The 17,503-nt window shown below is 35.5% G+C and overlaps 1 protein-coding gene across 1 annotated transcript; it reads left to right on the plus strand.

The window, feature by feature from the left end:
* The first annotated feature begins 2,423 nt into the window (after window positions 1–2,423).
* On the plus strand, window positions 2,424–3,137 carry LOC149165925 (uncharacterized). The gene has a single exon (XM_089429980.1). It carries the CDS (start codon window positions 2,424–2,426, stop codon window positions 3,135–3,137), a length of 714 nt encoding a protein of 237 aa, XP_089286106.1.
* The last annotated feature ends 14,366 nt before the right edge of the window (window positions 3,138–17,503 follow it).

A 17,503-nucleotide genomic window follows, 5' to 3' on the forward strand; every position in this document is an offset into this window, starting at 1 on the left:
TCATTTGAGGAGTTACCTCTTGGCCCGACAAACCTATTGGCCCCACTCTTAGAAGACTTATTGGGAAACAACTGCATACCCAAATACATAACAAATTTCTAGAATGACAACAATTTACATAAGATGATAAACAAAAAGTTCCAAAACACCATTAAAACTAAAAGACAACCAACAATCATTAGACATCATCATAATTTACCAGGGCAGGATGATCTGGACTTGATCTAGAAAATGGTGGGGGTTTGAATTCATAGTGCACATGCCCCTCCATGTGAGCCAAATTGGCATCCAAATGGTCGAGGTTCTCCTGATGCATCGTCACTCTCTCCAAATACTAAGCAGTTTATCATGCATCTCCCACAAGTTTGATTGAATGTGATTCATGAAGTCAATGGTGTCCTTATGATCAACTTGTCGTGCTTGATTGAGCTAGTATAAGGAATTACTCAATTGTAGAATCATACTAACATTATCCTCTAGCATGAAGGCATTTTCCGCAGAGGGAAAGACTAAGAGAGCAACAAGCCTATTGTTTCTCCAAAACCTTGCTTATGGTGTTGTTGTAGTCCGTGAAGTCCCCTCGACTCCAATTCTTGATGCGCATAGCATTTCTGAGGGTGCACTTCACCACTAGCCTTTGACCTTCTTATCCTAATGAGAAAGTGTCTTTGTTGCACTAGCTCGTCGAATTAGTTGGTTGGGGATGTGCATTCTTCACACAAGGGGCTTCAAGTAGCCATAAACTCTAATGCAAACACCTTTTATCAGGGAAACCCCCAAAAAATCAGCCAAACATGCAAAATATCCCTTAGTGTCATGCTACCTAGTTTGACTGCTATGGAGGTTATACCCACCAAGCCCCCCAAGGAGGTCAAAGAAATCACATGTTGGAGAGAGAAGAGAACCAATGTTTCTAGGGTCACATTGCCAACCAACCAGGCAAGCTTCCCACTTTGCCGAAGGAACCTTAACCATATATAGCCAAAATCCAAGACACTTACACCACTCAAATTCCCATAGTGATGTTTCACCTCTTAGCAACATAGCCCCTAATGTCCCAACTTCCTTAAAGAAAACATTGAAGGCAAGCTTGAACGTACAATGCGAGAAACCTACTCTACTTCGCCAAACCCAGGTAAATTGAAAACTATAAACACACAAGTAACCAATGGAAAAGAAATGGCCAGGCTTAGAGATTTACACTTGGTGTGGATAACCCATAGTCGCACCAAGAACGCAATCGAAGATCTTGCACCAGTGTTGTAATTGTTTGCTCCTTGAAAAGTCTCTCAACACGCGGTGCAAATCTAAAATTCCCCTTGCCCTCAATCTAACACTTTTTCTTTCTAAAATTATCACAACCAATTCCTCTTAGGGTTCCCCCCTCCATCCCTGGGCTAAGACTCAGAGCCTTCCCTACTCATTTCTCCTCATCCTTCAGTGACTAAACAAATAGCCTACAAAGCATCCTTCTTCCCCTTTTACCCTAGAAGCTTTGTTAGTGTAGAGTACACTAGCATCATCTCCTTTGCTACAAGCTATTAATGAGCAAGATGACCAACTAAAACCATTCATTGCCACTCTCTCATGGGTTGGGGCTTCACACAGGCATGCATGTTGCCTAGTTGTTGCACATAATTTATGTGATGTCAAGAGAAATTGTAGGGTGGCAAACGACTTCCACAAAGTCTGATCATCTATCACTCCCATTAGTGGACTACTTTACCTCAATTTTATTTTAATTATTAATTTTTTTTATAATTTTTTGTTTTTTTAATGTAATTTTACTTAGTCAAAATATTTAAAAAAACAAGACAAGATAAAACATTATAATATCTTCTTCATACTTTACTCGAAAACAACTCTAAATACAATTATTTTAATTTTGATAAACTTTTATTAAATAACTTTTATAGTTTATTTTTTATATTTTTATTATTAAATAATTTATAATTTTAACTATATAATTAATCTCCATAAACAATAGTAAATGGAATTTGTGTCTTTGTCTTTGATTTAGTGCTCTTGATATTATTCTCCATTATTCATGGTCCATAAATCTTATTAATAAAATTAAAATCACACAAAAATGTATTTATAAATAATAATGTAGGGTTAATAAATATTATTAATAAAATGTTTGTTTGATCCCCAGCCTAGGCTCACCGTCGGCTCAGCAGTCTGACCCTGGATCCGTTCGATATTCCAGAATGAAAGGGCATTTTGCGTTTCTTTAACTTTATTGTTAATGTTTACGGACTACCCTGTGAAATTTCGGACTACCCTGTAAAAGAAAGTTATGTGACAGAAAAGACGCAGTTTCTGTGAAGTTTCGGACTTGCCCTCTAAAAATTTGTGGCAGAAAGGGTAAGAGGTCGATCGATTTTATCTTTCTTTTTTAGCAATCAATTTGAAATTGCAGGATGGCGAAGAAGGAACAGGGGACGAGAATGTTGGAGATTCGACATTTCAGCCATAGTGAGCACCCCCTGCGTTTCGTGTATGGTTCCACCTACACATGCGATGGCTGCGGAGAAGGCGGTAACGGTTTTAAATACGAGTGCCGTCCCTGCAACTTCGACTTGCATGAATCCTGCGCGCGAGCTCCCAAGTCAACGAGGCATTCTTGTCATCCCCAGCATCCTCTAAACTTCAGGAAGAAGCCATTTTCAGCACAGGTTGAGTGCGACGTTTGCAGAGAGAAAGTTAGAGGGTTTGTTTATGAGTGCCGTGGGTGTGACGTTGACCTTCATCCGTCGTGTGCAAAGTTGCCTTATTCGCTGCGGCATGCTTTGCATCCGCACCACACGCTTCAACTCGTGCCTGCGCTTCAACTCGTGCCTTCTCACAGTACTGGACTTGGACATGGACATGTATGTAATGTATGTGGAGAAGCTTTTACTTCTCAGGGGATGCGCTATCGCTGCTGCGAGGTTTCTACGCCCTGTGACTTCATGTTACACATTTCCTGCGCTAAGCTACCTGTCGATCCGCTGGAAGAGATGAGAATGCGGTCGATATCCCCACTTGAAGTGCCCCGCGCCCCAGCTGCTGTCCAATATTTGGATATTGCGGATTATTGGATATTTTGGAATACCCCAATTTACATAGGGGAAGCTGGTATTACATTATATTGATTATATTGATTGGTATGTTAATTCATATTTTAGTTTTTGTTTTGTTTTTAATTTATTTTTGGTTGTATCTTGTTTTAGTAAGAATATTAGTTTAGGAAACTTAATTCAAAGCTTCCAGTACTTGTTCTAATCCAATACAACAAAATATCTAAATTCCATTGAATAAAACTTTGGAGAATGTTGTCAATTTCCCAAAACCTTATATATTGGACAAAAAAATGATAGTGAGAGATTTTCTTTTGGGAGCAATGATCTAAGCTGAGCACTTTCATTTCTCTATGACGCTCTCTTTCAATCATTTTGCGATTCCTTTTATCAGGCATGATGGAGCCTAGAAATTTATTCAAGGATTGACCATCAGAGGACTCGAGTGAGTCGCTGAATGTTTGCATTAAAGGAGGATTTGAAAGGCCTGCTGGGGTTTCAGAGCTATCAAACAAGTTAAATTTTTGCGCATGATGGTCAGTTCTAAAATGTGTTGATCTTAATGGATTGGAATTACTCCATATGATTTGGACATCCAACTTGTTCGCGACATCATTATAAGAGAAAATTGATGAGTGCGACCAAGAAGGAATGCTCATCTTTGAGGCCAACTCAACCTTAAGAGGCCTAATTTGAAAATTACGAAAAATATTTGCTAACAATTTACAGACCAGTGAATGGATCTACGATCATCTGCAACGAGATTACTACTCGATCAGTTCTCTCTTTCCAGTGAAGTACAAAATCCTGAATAGAATCTAAATAAAAATCCGATGAACACCTTAACTACTAAAGAAATAAGTTGGGATTTGAAGGATCTCTTCCTCTAAATGAAAAAATCTTGCCTAAGACTATAGAAGATCCTACGTCATTTAACTGTTAAAAATATGGTTGAAAACTCATTTGGGAAGGTCACCATTTAGATTGATTGTGTTGTCATGCTGGGAGCAATTGCTAGTGTGTACACTCTCCTACCAGTCAAGAGTAAGACTAGCCAATTTTGTAATCTAGAAATTTAATTCCAATGGTCAAACAAGTGATTGCAGGATAAGTATGCACATTGTTTCTTATACTTGTAATCTAATTGTTAAGAGGTCCCAGCAGATGGAAAAAAATATTTTTGTATTGGATTGTTTACCTTTAAAATATAATCCTTTCAAAAGAGTCTTGCATCCAATTGTTGCAATGTCATTGATTTTTTCCCTAGTAATCATGAGGAGTAAGAGGAACATCCTCCAAGGCTTCAATGTCCCCATATCAATGTCCAACCGATAGTTCCATATGCCGACAAGATCCCAAGATTGTCTGAGGAGCCCAAGCTTGAAGAGCATGGTTGGTCCTATAAAACTAGAGATTTCAGCCTTTGAAAGCAACAATGGAGAAGAGACAACCAATTTGAAATGTTACTTCTTAGGTAAACTTTCGATTTTATGTTAGTTTTCACATTTCGTAGTGCGAGTTTTGGTTGGTTAGGGTTTAAATCTATTGATTTGTTGGTTTAATTGTTTTTCCTGTGGTCCTTTTTCTGATTGAATTTCAAAGACCCAAGTGATTTCTTTCAACAATTGTGGATCATCTTTTTTCTTTTTGGGGTCCCTACTAAATGAAATTTGGAGTCCCAATCAATTCATCCCCACATGCAATTTTTTGAATTGTTTGATGAAGGTCAAAATCTTGGATCGGACACTTAAAGTCATTAGGGTTTTTTTGTATCCAAATAGATCCTTAATATATAAGTTTGATCTCACTGGGAAGCTATAGGGTTCAAACTAATAATTGAAATTTATTCTTTGCAATATGTATTGTCTATGTGCTCGTATGTGTTCTCTTATACATGCTTGTCTTCCCAACTTACAAAGAATAGCCTAACTTACATATTCTTGTAGGGAAGCTAGTATTTAATTGGGATGCTAATATTCTAGTTTCTTGATAGTTGACATTTGATTGCGCTTTGCTTAGCATGCATATTAGATCATTTTAATATGGCTTATAAAGTTTTCTTCTTAACAAGACAAAACGGGTCATAATGGAGATTCCTTTGCTTCACAATATTTATGTACTCTAGGAGATCAAATGTCATCAAGGTTATGCATTCAGAAATACACTTTAAATAATGAAACATGGTGTGTGTTTATGTGTTTGTTAGAGAGAGAGAGACCAATATATATCCATATTAATCACTGATATCAAAAGCACTGAGAGGCACTAAATGTCTCATAATGCAATCATTTTTCAAGTTTCGCATTTTAAAAGAGGTTTGTACCTCAACTGATTTAATCCATCCATATTACTCATCAATATTCATCCTTTTTCAAAGTCTTGTCTTTTAAACTATATTCATACTTTAAGAGATTTAATCACTCTCAGTTAAATTACTTGTGATATTCTTGTGTTCTTATTAACTTTATTCATGTTCTTTTGTCTTCTTCTCATTAAGAAACCATCAAATTAAATCATGAAAATCAAGAGCACCAGACATAGGCACTTAGCCAGGGCGAAAACCCCTATGAAGGGAAAAACCGAGTCAAACTGTTCTACTAGTAGATTCATATCAAGATGAGACAATCCAAGACCCTTTTGACCTAGACAAAGACCTCCTTCAATCACCAAGTTAGCACTTCCTTCTTATATACAAACTTTGTCAAAATTTCCACGTGTTAGCTCCTCAAATACAACCTCAAATTATAATTTTGGCATCCCGACTTCAAAATTTTGGACTTGTAGCTACAAAATTTTGTCCCCCTACTACTCATCTAGAAACCATAGAAGACATCACATGTGTGAGAGAGAAATGCCGAAAACTTCGATTTTATCTTTCCCAAATTCTTTATTCCTTCTCCTTCACTTTTCTCTTCTTTTTATGCCTCTTTGACTTGTAGATCGAACTTTTTGAATGTGTTTTTCAATTGAGTCGAGTTTCTTCTATATATATTTCTTCCACAATGTTGAATTCCCTCTAACTGGGTCGACTTGGTGAGGAGGGACAAAATGGTTGCTTTGACTCAAAAATAAATTTCTTTACATGATACAAAATCCCAAGGGTCTATTACAAGATGACATGGACAAGGAATCTTGACATGAACTCTATAAGCCTGCAATGGAGGCGTTGAACTAGAAATAAAATAATAATAACATGAAACCCATGCTTAATAAAAAAATTTATTTTATAAATAAATTTCAGTTTTCTTTCTTTGGACAAATACATTACATCATGACTTAAACATAATTATGAATACTGACACTAGTTAGATTCTTCAACACTCTCTCTTCACCAGGGAGGTATTCATAATTACATATATACATAGGTACATGGAAGATCTCAAAATGATATGATCTATGAAGATTCACAACACACGCAGTGCTACAGATTAGATACCTAAACAGGGTATTCAATCGAGAAAGACTAAGGTGTGTTCCAATATTTAGCCACTCTAGGTACCATAAGGATTTAGCCCTAACACCAACCTAGGCATCTAGATGTGTATCCAATGTCAAAGCTCCAAGGCTAATGCCACCCTCTGTACATCAAGATCTAGACATCATTACAGTCTAGCTAGATGTCCTCCTAAGCATCATGTTTCCCCAAGATGCTTCATATATCCTTATCAACTAAACTAGATATATCCGAAATCCAAGCATGTTTTAAACATTTAACCTTCTTATGGAGAGATCTGTGTAAACAAAACCCTAATTAGTAATAAACATTCACTATTCATATTTAATACCAACCTTTGGGGTCGTTAATCAATTTGACGTTGCTTAGAACATCATCATATGAAACACATCTAGTTGGAAGCTTACTTCTTCAACTTTTCCAGCAGCACCAAACTCAACCTCAACACTTCTTCCAAAAACATCGAAGTCTTGTTCATAACTTTATCAATCACGAATAACCATCAGTGTTTCTTCATCTATTCTCCAATTTCAAACATCCTTATGGCATTTTCATCAAGTTGTTCACTTCTCTTCAAGATTCCTCTCAACTAGGGAGATATACACTTTCCTTTATCTAGCAAGTAACTAAGGGACAAATCCATTAACTATATTATTTTTCGAGAGACGTAGGTTCTTCCTTTTGCATCAACAATCCACCAGAGAATTTATACCTTCTAAAACATCATCATTCCTTCACATGGAAACAAGATCATCTATTGAAATTTAATGTCATCAAGGTTCTCACAACTCTCTCTTTCCATCATTCTCCACATCATCATCAAATTATCATCAAATATGAGGTAATCGTTTTAATAATCATCAAGACTATGTACCTATAAAGTTTCAACAACAAGTACAACCAAACACAAATATATATGTACAAGAGCTTGAATTTAAGCATGTCATTATAATAGGAGCATAATAAATCAAATTTTAGATATTCAATACCTAAACCAAGTTAGGTTTTATAACCAATCAAAAGTTTCATCCATAAGTCTTCATGCAACAAAATTTACTAGGGTTTTTCCACAAAGCCTAGATTTCATCGTCAAAAATAAATCATATCAATAATTGAAAAAATTATACTTATAGGGTTTCATTAGCATTCCCTAGAATATCAATCTATACTAGGGTTTTGCTACAAACCCTAGATTTTAAAAACAAAATCATGAATATAAAAAATCAACTTAGTATACCAACATTTCATATTTAAAGTTCCATTATTATTTCCTAGAAACTTATATTAGCCTCATACTAAGGTCTCATCATAAACCCTGGATACGAGCATCAAACTCCAAAATTAGATATACAACAAATTTTGACAAGGCTAGGGTTTCAATTATACACATGCACATACACCCAAAGATCCATTTCTAAGGTTTTATATTAACTATTATAAGGGTTTTGTAATAAACCCAAATGTACAAAACCCTAAGAAAACTAGGGTTTCTAGACATCAACAACAAACCCTAAAAGACTAGGGTTTTACCCTAACATTACCAAAACCCTAAATATTAAGAGAGTATGATTTTGACAAGACATCCAAACTTTATTAATAAACCCTAAGAATATTAGGGTTTCATCATTAGCATACCCTAAGCATGAAAAGGCTAGGTTTTTATCAAAACAAAATGATAAGAGACACAATGATAAGGATAGATTCAATCTAGCAATTAATTACCCTAACAAGAATCCTTATGAGTCAAAACCCTAGACATGAGAGAGTTAGTAATATAAAGAAAGTTCCAAAGGAATAATATTCATACCTTCTTCTGTAATAAATCAAATTAAACATACCTTCAGTTCCTCTTTGACAAACCTTGTAGACTTTCTTTAGTAACACACTTACTTTTATGGCACTAGTCTTCAAGTTGAGAGGGAGCTTAGAAAAGGCACATCTCCCTAGTTGAGAGGGGGGCATATTATGATAGTCATAATGAGTACCTTGGAGAGAGAATGAAACTCAAGTACACATGGATGTTCATGAAAAGGATTTGAGAACTACTAAGGTTGTATTTGGTGCTAGTGAAGGAATGGAAGAAGAAAGCATCCAAAATGTTGTATTTGGATAACTTGATGATGATATAAGTAACATCAAAATGATTGAGGACTCTGAAGCTTTTTTTACTTGAATATGTATTTAAAAGTTTATTACTGATTGGGATTGTGATTGTATAGGATCTCTCCATAAAAAGGTTGAACATTTGAATCATGCTTGGAGTGGTGGATATATATTTGATTTAGTTGATAAGGAGAGATGAACCATATTGTGGAAACAAGTTGTTTGGGAGAACATCTAGTCGACCTATGTGTTCATTTCTAGATCTTGAAGTAGGGAGGGTGGTGTTGGTCATAGAGATCTGACCTTTGATGATCGGAATCTGGATTAGGGGCAAAAATTTGCTCAAAGATAAAAGTTCTTATAATCACTCAGAACCTAAATGACCGTGTCCATCTCAGTGATATGATCCCAACGCAACTCGTTTCACTCAAAACAAAGTTCATATGAGAAAGTTAGAGCTTGTTGTTCGTTTGGTCAAAGAAGCAAAATTTGGTGACTAGGATGCTGACTAGGCATCCGTATAGCCTAGTCAGAAAAATGAATATTCCAAGGAATATTCCCAAAATATTGCCACATGTGGACCAACCAGATCGTGACAAGTGGCAGCACGTAATTGGTTAAAGCAGTTTTGGTGGACCAATGAGAGGGTGACACGTGGCAAGCCCGGAGGCCACCACGTGCCCTCTCAAAGGTTGGTTAAAAGTTTATATGGCAGGCCGGGGAGTTGAACCCATGACCTCACCTGAACAAGCACCATGTCTTACCGCCATACCACAACCTTATGTCTTAACATGTAAAGGGCACAATTTCTATTTAAATGTTAAATGCGTTGAGGTTTGGAGTTAACCACTAGCGGTAACCGCTAGCATGTGACCAACCTCAAAACACTAACCGCTAACATTTAATGTTAACTGGCGATGGATTGGGAGGTAGCATTAACCACTATAGTTATCCTTGACCACCGCATGTGACCAACATTACCTTAACCGCTAACATTTTATGCTAACTGTTAGATTAATGCACTAAGCGGGATTCGTGCTAATTGATTCGTGTTTATCATTTACTTAATGATGGATTAGTTTGGCGGATCTTTTGGCAGAGCCGAAAAATCTAGAACTCCTCCAAATTTGGCGGAGTTAACTAGAGCTTTTCCAGATTTAGTTGAGATTTCATAGGAAAAAATGAAGAAGCCATAACGTTCGCAGTTTTCAACCAATTTTGGCTCAAAAAGAGTCATTCCTAGATGATTTGGATGCTCTGAACATAATGGAATAGGTTGCAGAGGCATAAAATCAATTTTTTACATGATTTTTCTACATTGGAGTTTAAGGAAGTCTAGGGCCACCAAGAGAGGAGGTCAAGCCTAGATCAACTGAACTCCAATTGCAGAGCTTGGAGAGTCATTTTTTGGGTTTTTGGGTCTTATGAATGCAATGGAGTAGGTTGCATTTCCATTGGAACACTGCAGGTGCATGTAATCAGATATTTGACCATTAATCGAAAGAGGGCCTAGCCATTGAAGCAGGTCCAAGGAGATGTAGCCCAGGCGGGGTGAAATCCTTTATTAGCTTTGTGTTATGAGTTTGTTGTGTTTTACGTCTCTACTATTTACTTGTTGTATATGTGTTTTTAAAAATCTAATTAACCTCATACATTGCTCATAAAAGACACTCAATACTTGACACACAATCCTTCGCAATTTGGTTAATTTGAGACGATCCTAAACACATTTTAAATTACTGATGAGGGAGCTTGCATAGAATTAACAAGTTTTCACATCATTTCAGATCAAGTAGGTATCAGAGCACTATTAGCTCATTTTAACCCTGAGATGGTTTGCCAAGGTTAGATAAAAAATTAACTATTGGTTTTTTTTTTATGTAAGGAGAATTTAACTGTGTGCAAGTTTATGTGTGATGGAAGCTTCAACGAGTGATGTTTCTAATTCATATTCCTTAGCAACACTCTTTGATGAAGAGATGTTGCAAGAGCTTATCATCATGAGATATATGGTGCAAGAGTTGTATGAAGATATGAAGGAGAACACTATACTTCAAGAGGATTTGATGGCCATGAAGGAGGAGAAGCAAGAGCTTCTTGAAAAGATGCATGAGATGGAGATTCAAATTGATGACTCCAAGGAAACCCTAGTTAGGTATGTGCATGAAAATGAGGTATGCAATTCAAGTTTATCTTCAATTTCCTCTCAAAATGAATGTTTTGGCGCTTTTGAAAGACACACTAGAGGAATAGGGTCCACATTATTGATGAAGATGGGCTATGAAGGTAAAGGGTTAGGCAAACATGCATAAAGCATAGTTGAGCCAATTTTTGTTGAGGAAAGGCCTAGGTATTTGGGTCTTGGTTATGGACAACATGATGGAGAATGATCCAAAGCAAAGGAGGCACATGAAGGTGTTTCAAGAAGGAATTTCATTACATGTTTATTACCTCAAGCTTGTTAAGTTTGTGTTCATGAGGAATGAAAAAGTTGTATACCCACTTTGCAAGAAGATGCTCATAAGCATGCAACTAGTGGAAATGGAAAAGAAGAAGATGTTGAAAGATACAAGGTCATTGAAACCATTGTTGGTATTTTGAAGAGAGCCACTAACTAATCAAATTTACCTCCTCAAGAAGGTGATAAAGGTGAATGTGAAAGGTATAAAGATGTCTTTAATCAAGTTTCTTTTGATTATGATAAACATGGTAAATCTTCACATAAGATTTGGAGAAAATTTACATGTTCTTTTTGTGGTTTGAATAACCATACTGTTTCGAGGTATTGAAAGAGGATAGCAATACAGAGGAAACTTTCAAAACAAAAGAGAGAGAAAGCCAAAGGTCCATTGGATAATGGAAACCATGTTGAAAACAAGATGCAATTATTTTTCACTGATTTCCATAAGCAGGGTGATCTTGTAGACAAGTCATCCACGACGTTTGAAGAAGGTGGAGAGAGATTTTGGAAAGAATGGAAAAGAGGATTCCATAATTGATGTGGATCAGGATGATACACATGATGAAGTGCAGCTGAAAGAAGTGTCGTTGAAATGTTTTGGAAAGAGATGGTTAGATTTCTTAACCAATTAAGGCCTTGCCTTTCTTTTGATAATTGATGCAAATCTTGCCTTATTGATGCATTTCGTTGTTATTTGGATGCATTTCTTTTCTATAGAAAGTATGCTTCATATTAAATGAAGAAAGATGTTGGAAAAGTAGAGTTATGTTGATTCACTTAGATGCAGAAAAGATGAATTTGCAATTACAAATTTGGATGCATGTTGCATTCTTGAAATTGCATGTTTATGCCAGGAAGGTGTTCGAAAGTGGAGTATGTTGACTCACTTTATTGCAGCAAATTTGGTAATTTCAACTCTTTAAGTACTCATACATACCAATGGGATTCTTGTACTTGTGATTGTACTTGTGAGAGAGTTGATAATTGTTATACATGCATGAGAATTTGTGTGTGTGAACAGTGGAATTTTTGACAGTTTCATTGTGCTTGAACATGCATGAGTGATTGATTTGTGTTGGCTGATTTATTTGTTAACATGTATGTTGTCAACTTGAGAATGTTGGTCATTTTCACATGCATGAGTGTCAGCTTGTGGGGTCGATTGATTGTTACATGTACGTTATATAGACTTGGAAGAGTTGATTTTGTCTCCAAAGATGAAAGGGAGATGTGAAGAATTGTTTCATGAGAATATGGAATTCTTGTTGTAAATCGTCAAGTTGTTTTATATGTTTTTCTTGACTTGAAAGTCAGTTGTTTGAAGAAGCATGTTTTGTTGAATTGTGTTTAGTAAACCATCGACTAAACACCAAGATGGTTTATACACCAAGATGTAAGAGTACATGGCGATGTTCACATGATGTGACATTTGTTTCTTTGAATAAGCAAAAGAAATAGGCTGTTAAGTTATATTCTTGCATGAGCATTTTTCAAGATTAATGGTGTTTCTTGTGACAAGATGTCGCAGGATTTTGGAAGGTCCATGCTTGAGCAAGAGGCTCATGATTAGCCTTCATTATCAAATCATGACATGAGTAGCATGTTAACACTGGAGGATGATGGAATCAAGAAGCAAACGTGGGCAAAAATGCTACGAAAATTTTCAGCCCTTGTAAAATATCAAATGGTCTACAATGCAATTTGATGTGTTGATGCCAAGAAGCAAAAGAGATGGTGAATGCATTCTTCCAGATGTGGAATTTGGAACTGTGGAGGTAAAAGAATGGTCATTTCTTTTCTTGTTATTACTAATATTGAAACTCATAGCTATAGTTCACTCAGACGGGCTTAACTTGGAAAAGTGGTTTCCAAGGAAAAGCTTGCATCGAATGCTTAAGTTGAAAAAGAGGAACATGATTCTCAGTGGGAAGGCCATCAATCATCTTTCCAAGCACCAAGGGATCACTTTGGTATAGTAGGGTGTTTAATCAGCAAGCGACCAACAAGCGTTGGATTGGGTCAACAGCAAAAGGACAACATTGGTTGAAGTGCCAAGCCATTTGCAAGGAAAGGCATGTCAATGAACCCAAGTGGTTGTCATGGAAATTTTTCCAAGTAAAATAAATTGATGAAACTTGGGAAATAGAATATTATTCATCTCTCATCAGATAACCAGCTTTTGTGGGCCCAAAAGCCTGTCAGTGGGAAGGAGTGATACAAATCTGGATTAGGGGAAAAAATTTGCTCAAAAATTAAAGTTCTTAGAATTTCTCAAAACCTAAAGGGTTGCATTTGTCTTGGCGATACAATCCCAACGTAACTTGTTTCACTCAAAGCAGAGTTCGTATGAGAAAGTTAGAGCCTACTGTTTGTTTGGTCAAACAAGGAAAATTCGGTGACTGGGATGCTGACTAGGCATCCGTACAACCCAGTCAACAAAAAGAATATTCCAGGGAACATTCATAGAATATTATCACAGGTGGACCAACCGAATCATGACAAGTGGTGGCACGTAATTGGTTAAAGCAGTTTTGGTGGACCAATGAGAGGGTGACACGTGGCAAGCCTAGAGGCTGCCACGTGCCCTCTTAAAGGTCAGTTAAAAGTTTATATGGAAGGCTAGGGAGTCTAACCCATGACCTCGCTTGAACAAGCGCCATGTCTTACTGCCATACTAGAACCTTATGTATTAACATGTAAAGGGCAAAATTGTTATTTAAATGTTAAGTGCGTTGAGGTTTCGAGTTAATCGCTAGCATGTGACCAAACTCAAAACACTAAATGATAACATTTAATGTTAACGGCCAGTGGATTGGGAGGTAGCATTAAGCACTAGAGTTAACCTTGACCACCACATGTGATCAACATTACCTTAACTGCTAGCATTTTATGCTAATCGCCAGATTAATGCACTAAGCGGGATTAGTGCTAATTAATCTGTGTTTATCATTTAATTAATGACAAATTAGTTTGGCGGAGATAAAAAATCCAGAACTCCTCCAAATATGGTGGAGTTAACTAGAGTTTTTCCAGATTTAGTGGAGATTTCCTAGGAAAAATTGAAGAAGCCATAACTTTGGTAGTTTTCGACCAATTTTGGCTCAGAAAGAGTCATTCATAGATGATTTGGATGCTCTAAACACAATGGAACATGTTGAAGAGGTAGAAAGTCACTTCTGTAATTTATTTTTCTACGTTGAAGTTTAAGGAACGTTAGGGCCACTAGAAGAGGAGGTCAAGCCTAGATCAGCTGAAGTGCAATTGCAGAGCTTGGAGAGTCATTTTTGGGTCTTATGAATCCAATGGAGAAGGTTTCAAAGCCATTGGAGCATTGTAGGTTCATGTAATAAGAGATTTGACCATTAATCCAAAGAGGGCCTAGCCATTGAAGCAGTTCCAAGGAGATGTATCCAAGGAGCGGTGAACTCCTTTATCAAATTTTTGTTATGAGTTTTCTATGTTTACTTCTATTCTATTTACTTGCTATATATGTGTGTTTAAAAAAATAATTAACCTCATACATTTCTCATAAAAGAAACTCAATACTTGACACATAATCCTTCACAATTTGGTTAATTTGAGACGATCCTAAACCCATTTTAAATTATTGATGAGGGAGCTTGCATAGCATTAACAAGTTTTCCCATCATTTCAGATCATTAGATATAGACCTAGATCTTTGGGTTAGTGTTATATTGGAAGCTCGATGGTACCTATAGTGGTTGAAACATGGAAAAAACCTTAGTTCCACCCGATTAGAGTACCTTGGTCAGGTATCTAATCTGTAGCACTGTGCATGATGTGAACTCTTCATAGAGTATATCATTTTGAGATCTTCCATGTGCCTCTGTATATATGTAATTATGAATACCTCCCTAATGAAGAGGGAGTGTTGAAGAATCTAACTAGTGTCTATCTTCATAATTATGTTTGAGTCATGATGTAATGTATTTTCAAAAGAAAGAAAAAATAATTTTTGGTTGCTAGGAGTCGAAATTCTAGGTTGTTGTTGAGTTGTAGTTGCTGGATAAGAAGAGACTATTGAAGTTTTCTAAATCATATTGGAGTGCTAACTTGGTGGAGGAGGAATGTATTTTGGTTAGGTCTAAGGTCTTGGTTTATCTCAATTTGATTAGTTTGACTAGGTTTTTCCCCTAGAGAGGGGTTTTAGCCCTGGTTGAGTGCCTACATCTGGTGTTGTTTATCTTTGTGGTTTGTTTTGATGATTTCTTAATGAAACAAAGATAAAACAAGAACATAAAAAGAATATAATAAGTCCACAAGAATATCAAAAATAATTATCAATATAAGATCATCTTTATGCCTTTCTAATTTATTAATTTAGCTGTAGATTTAATAAATGAGTGTATCATATAATTGTGTATAAATGAGATAGATATACCTATTATATGGAAAGGAATAATAAACGATAACTGATACTAAATTACTATTATAAAAACACCAAATTAATCATTTGTATAACGTTAAACTAAAGTGGTTATGTAAATTAATTAAATGGTTAGTAAACTCCATACCCATCACTCCAAGAGTTATTTGGGACATTCTTTGTATTTAGGTAAATAAACATATATAATAGGAGCTATCGTCCACCATCATTTATGCAATTCTTTGTATAAATTACAAGATTTGGGAATAATCATTACAATTATACAAACCTTCTTGATTTTTAAATTTAATTTTATCACTTAATAATTAAAAACTTTTAATTATTACATTAGTCATTGCTACTTATATAAAACTAATTATGACAAATTCCTATAATGAAACATAAGTTTGAAAATGAAGAATATGGAATTAAATATGTAAGCTACCAATAGTTAAGTGATCAAATGATACTTCAAACTTATTATATTGAAAATAATATTCCATTATTGACAAATAGGAAGATTACATAAAAGATATTTCAATACATAAACAAAATGGTTTGATGGAAAAGCGTGGGTCTATGTTCCTTGAAATTAAAGAAAAATATGAGGTTAACTAGAGGGTTGTTACATATATTATCAAAGCTAAGTTACAATACTTGTGCCTAGTGAAGCTTCATGTATCCAAGATAAACAAAATGGTTTGATGGAAAAGCGTGGGTCTATGTTCCTTGAAATTAAAGAAAAATATAAGGTTAACTAGAGGGTTGTTACATATATTATCAAAGCTAAGTTACAATACTTGTGCCTAGTGACTCTTCATGTATCCAAGATTGATCTTACTGATATATAAGGAATGCTTGTAGTTATTTTCCGTAGTTATTTTTTGTATGGAAAAAATCATATTCCAAAGGAATGTGATTCCTTGATCCTTGTTTCACCCTAGTGAGTAGAGGATTGGAAAATAATTAGCAAAATATGGAGACTTAGATACAAAATCATACACCCTTGAGGTCATAAAAATTTAAATTATAACTATAGGTAAAAATTTAAATTATAACCATAATAAGGTAAAACATATTTTAGGAAAATGTATTTTAGAATAAACGGATTAGAAAAACGTATCATATGGTTTAACGTGGATAAAATATTTCATTTGTTGTCACATGAAAATGCCCATAATAAAATCATGATTACCTTAGAAGTATGAGAGAAAAACAAAATTCATAGTTGATTAGATATTGGTTAGAAGTTATACTAGAAAAATGATATATTCATATCATCAATGAAACTAAAGTGGTGGAAACAAAAACACATATACACATTTTCATGTTATTTTACGTAATTTTTTGTGCAAGATGCATCATATCCCATGACCATTAGGTTTAATCACAGATAATTGTTACTAGCAATTATACCAACCTTTTTAATATCCCTACTAACATCATATAGATATAAAGCATTAGTGAAACAACTACATGGCACATTCAGCACAGCGCGTTAATCGAGTGTTTGAAAACTTTGTAATAAGCAGCGTATAACACAGTGATAAAACGTGAAACTAATGCTATCTCGCACCGGATCGATTACAATAGTCCCTGCCGAATGCCAGATGGCAGGGACTAATAAGGGAAGTGTAGGAAGGTGTGATAAGGGAGAGGACAAAAAGGTGATGAGAAGCACTAATAATGAATTAGTGCTTAACTTAGTGGAAATGAAAGTTGAGTTCTCTATTTCTAATTAAAGAAGACTGAAAACCAATTTGTGTTTATAATAAAACTATGTTATTTGAGGAAAAGGGGTGGATAGTATTCCCACAAAAGTAGGAATGTAAAAGAATTAGCAATAAATTGGACTAGAGATAGATTACTCACGAGTAATTGAAATCTCTGAATATTTCACCATAATCCCATCAATAAATTATATAGTCAAAAATTGATAACACTGCATAAATTATGTGGATCATGACCTCTTCCCAATAACAATAAGGAAGGGAAGAACGGCAACGGATGCAAAATCACACGAGCTAATTTAATGA

This window comes from Pinus tabuliformis, chromosome 5_1, assembly GCF_031772625.1.
Source record: "Pinus tabuliformis cultivar Carrire ecotype Pingquan chromosome 5_1, CPIR1, whole genome shotgun sequence".
Lineage (NCBI taxonomy): Eukaryota > Viridiplantae > Streptophyta > Pinopsida > Pinales > Pinaceae > Pinus > Pinus tabuliformis.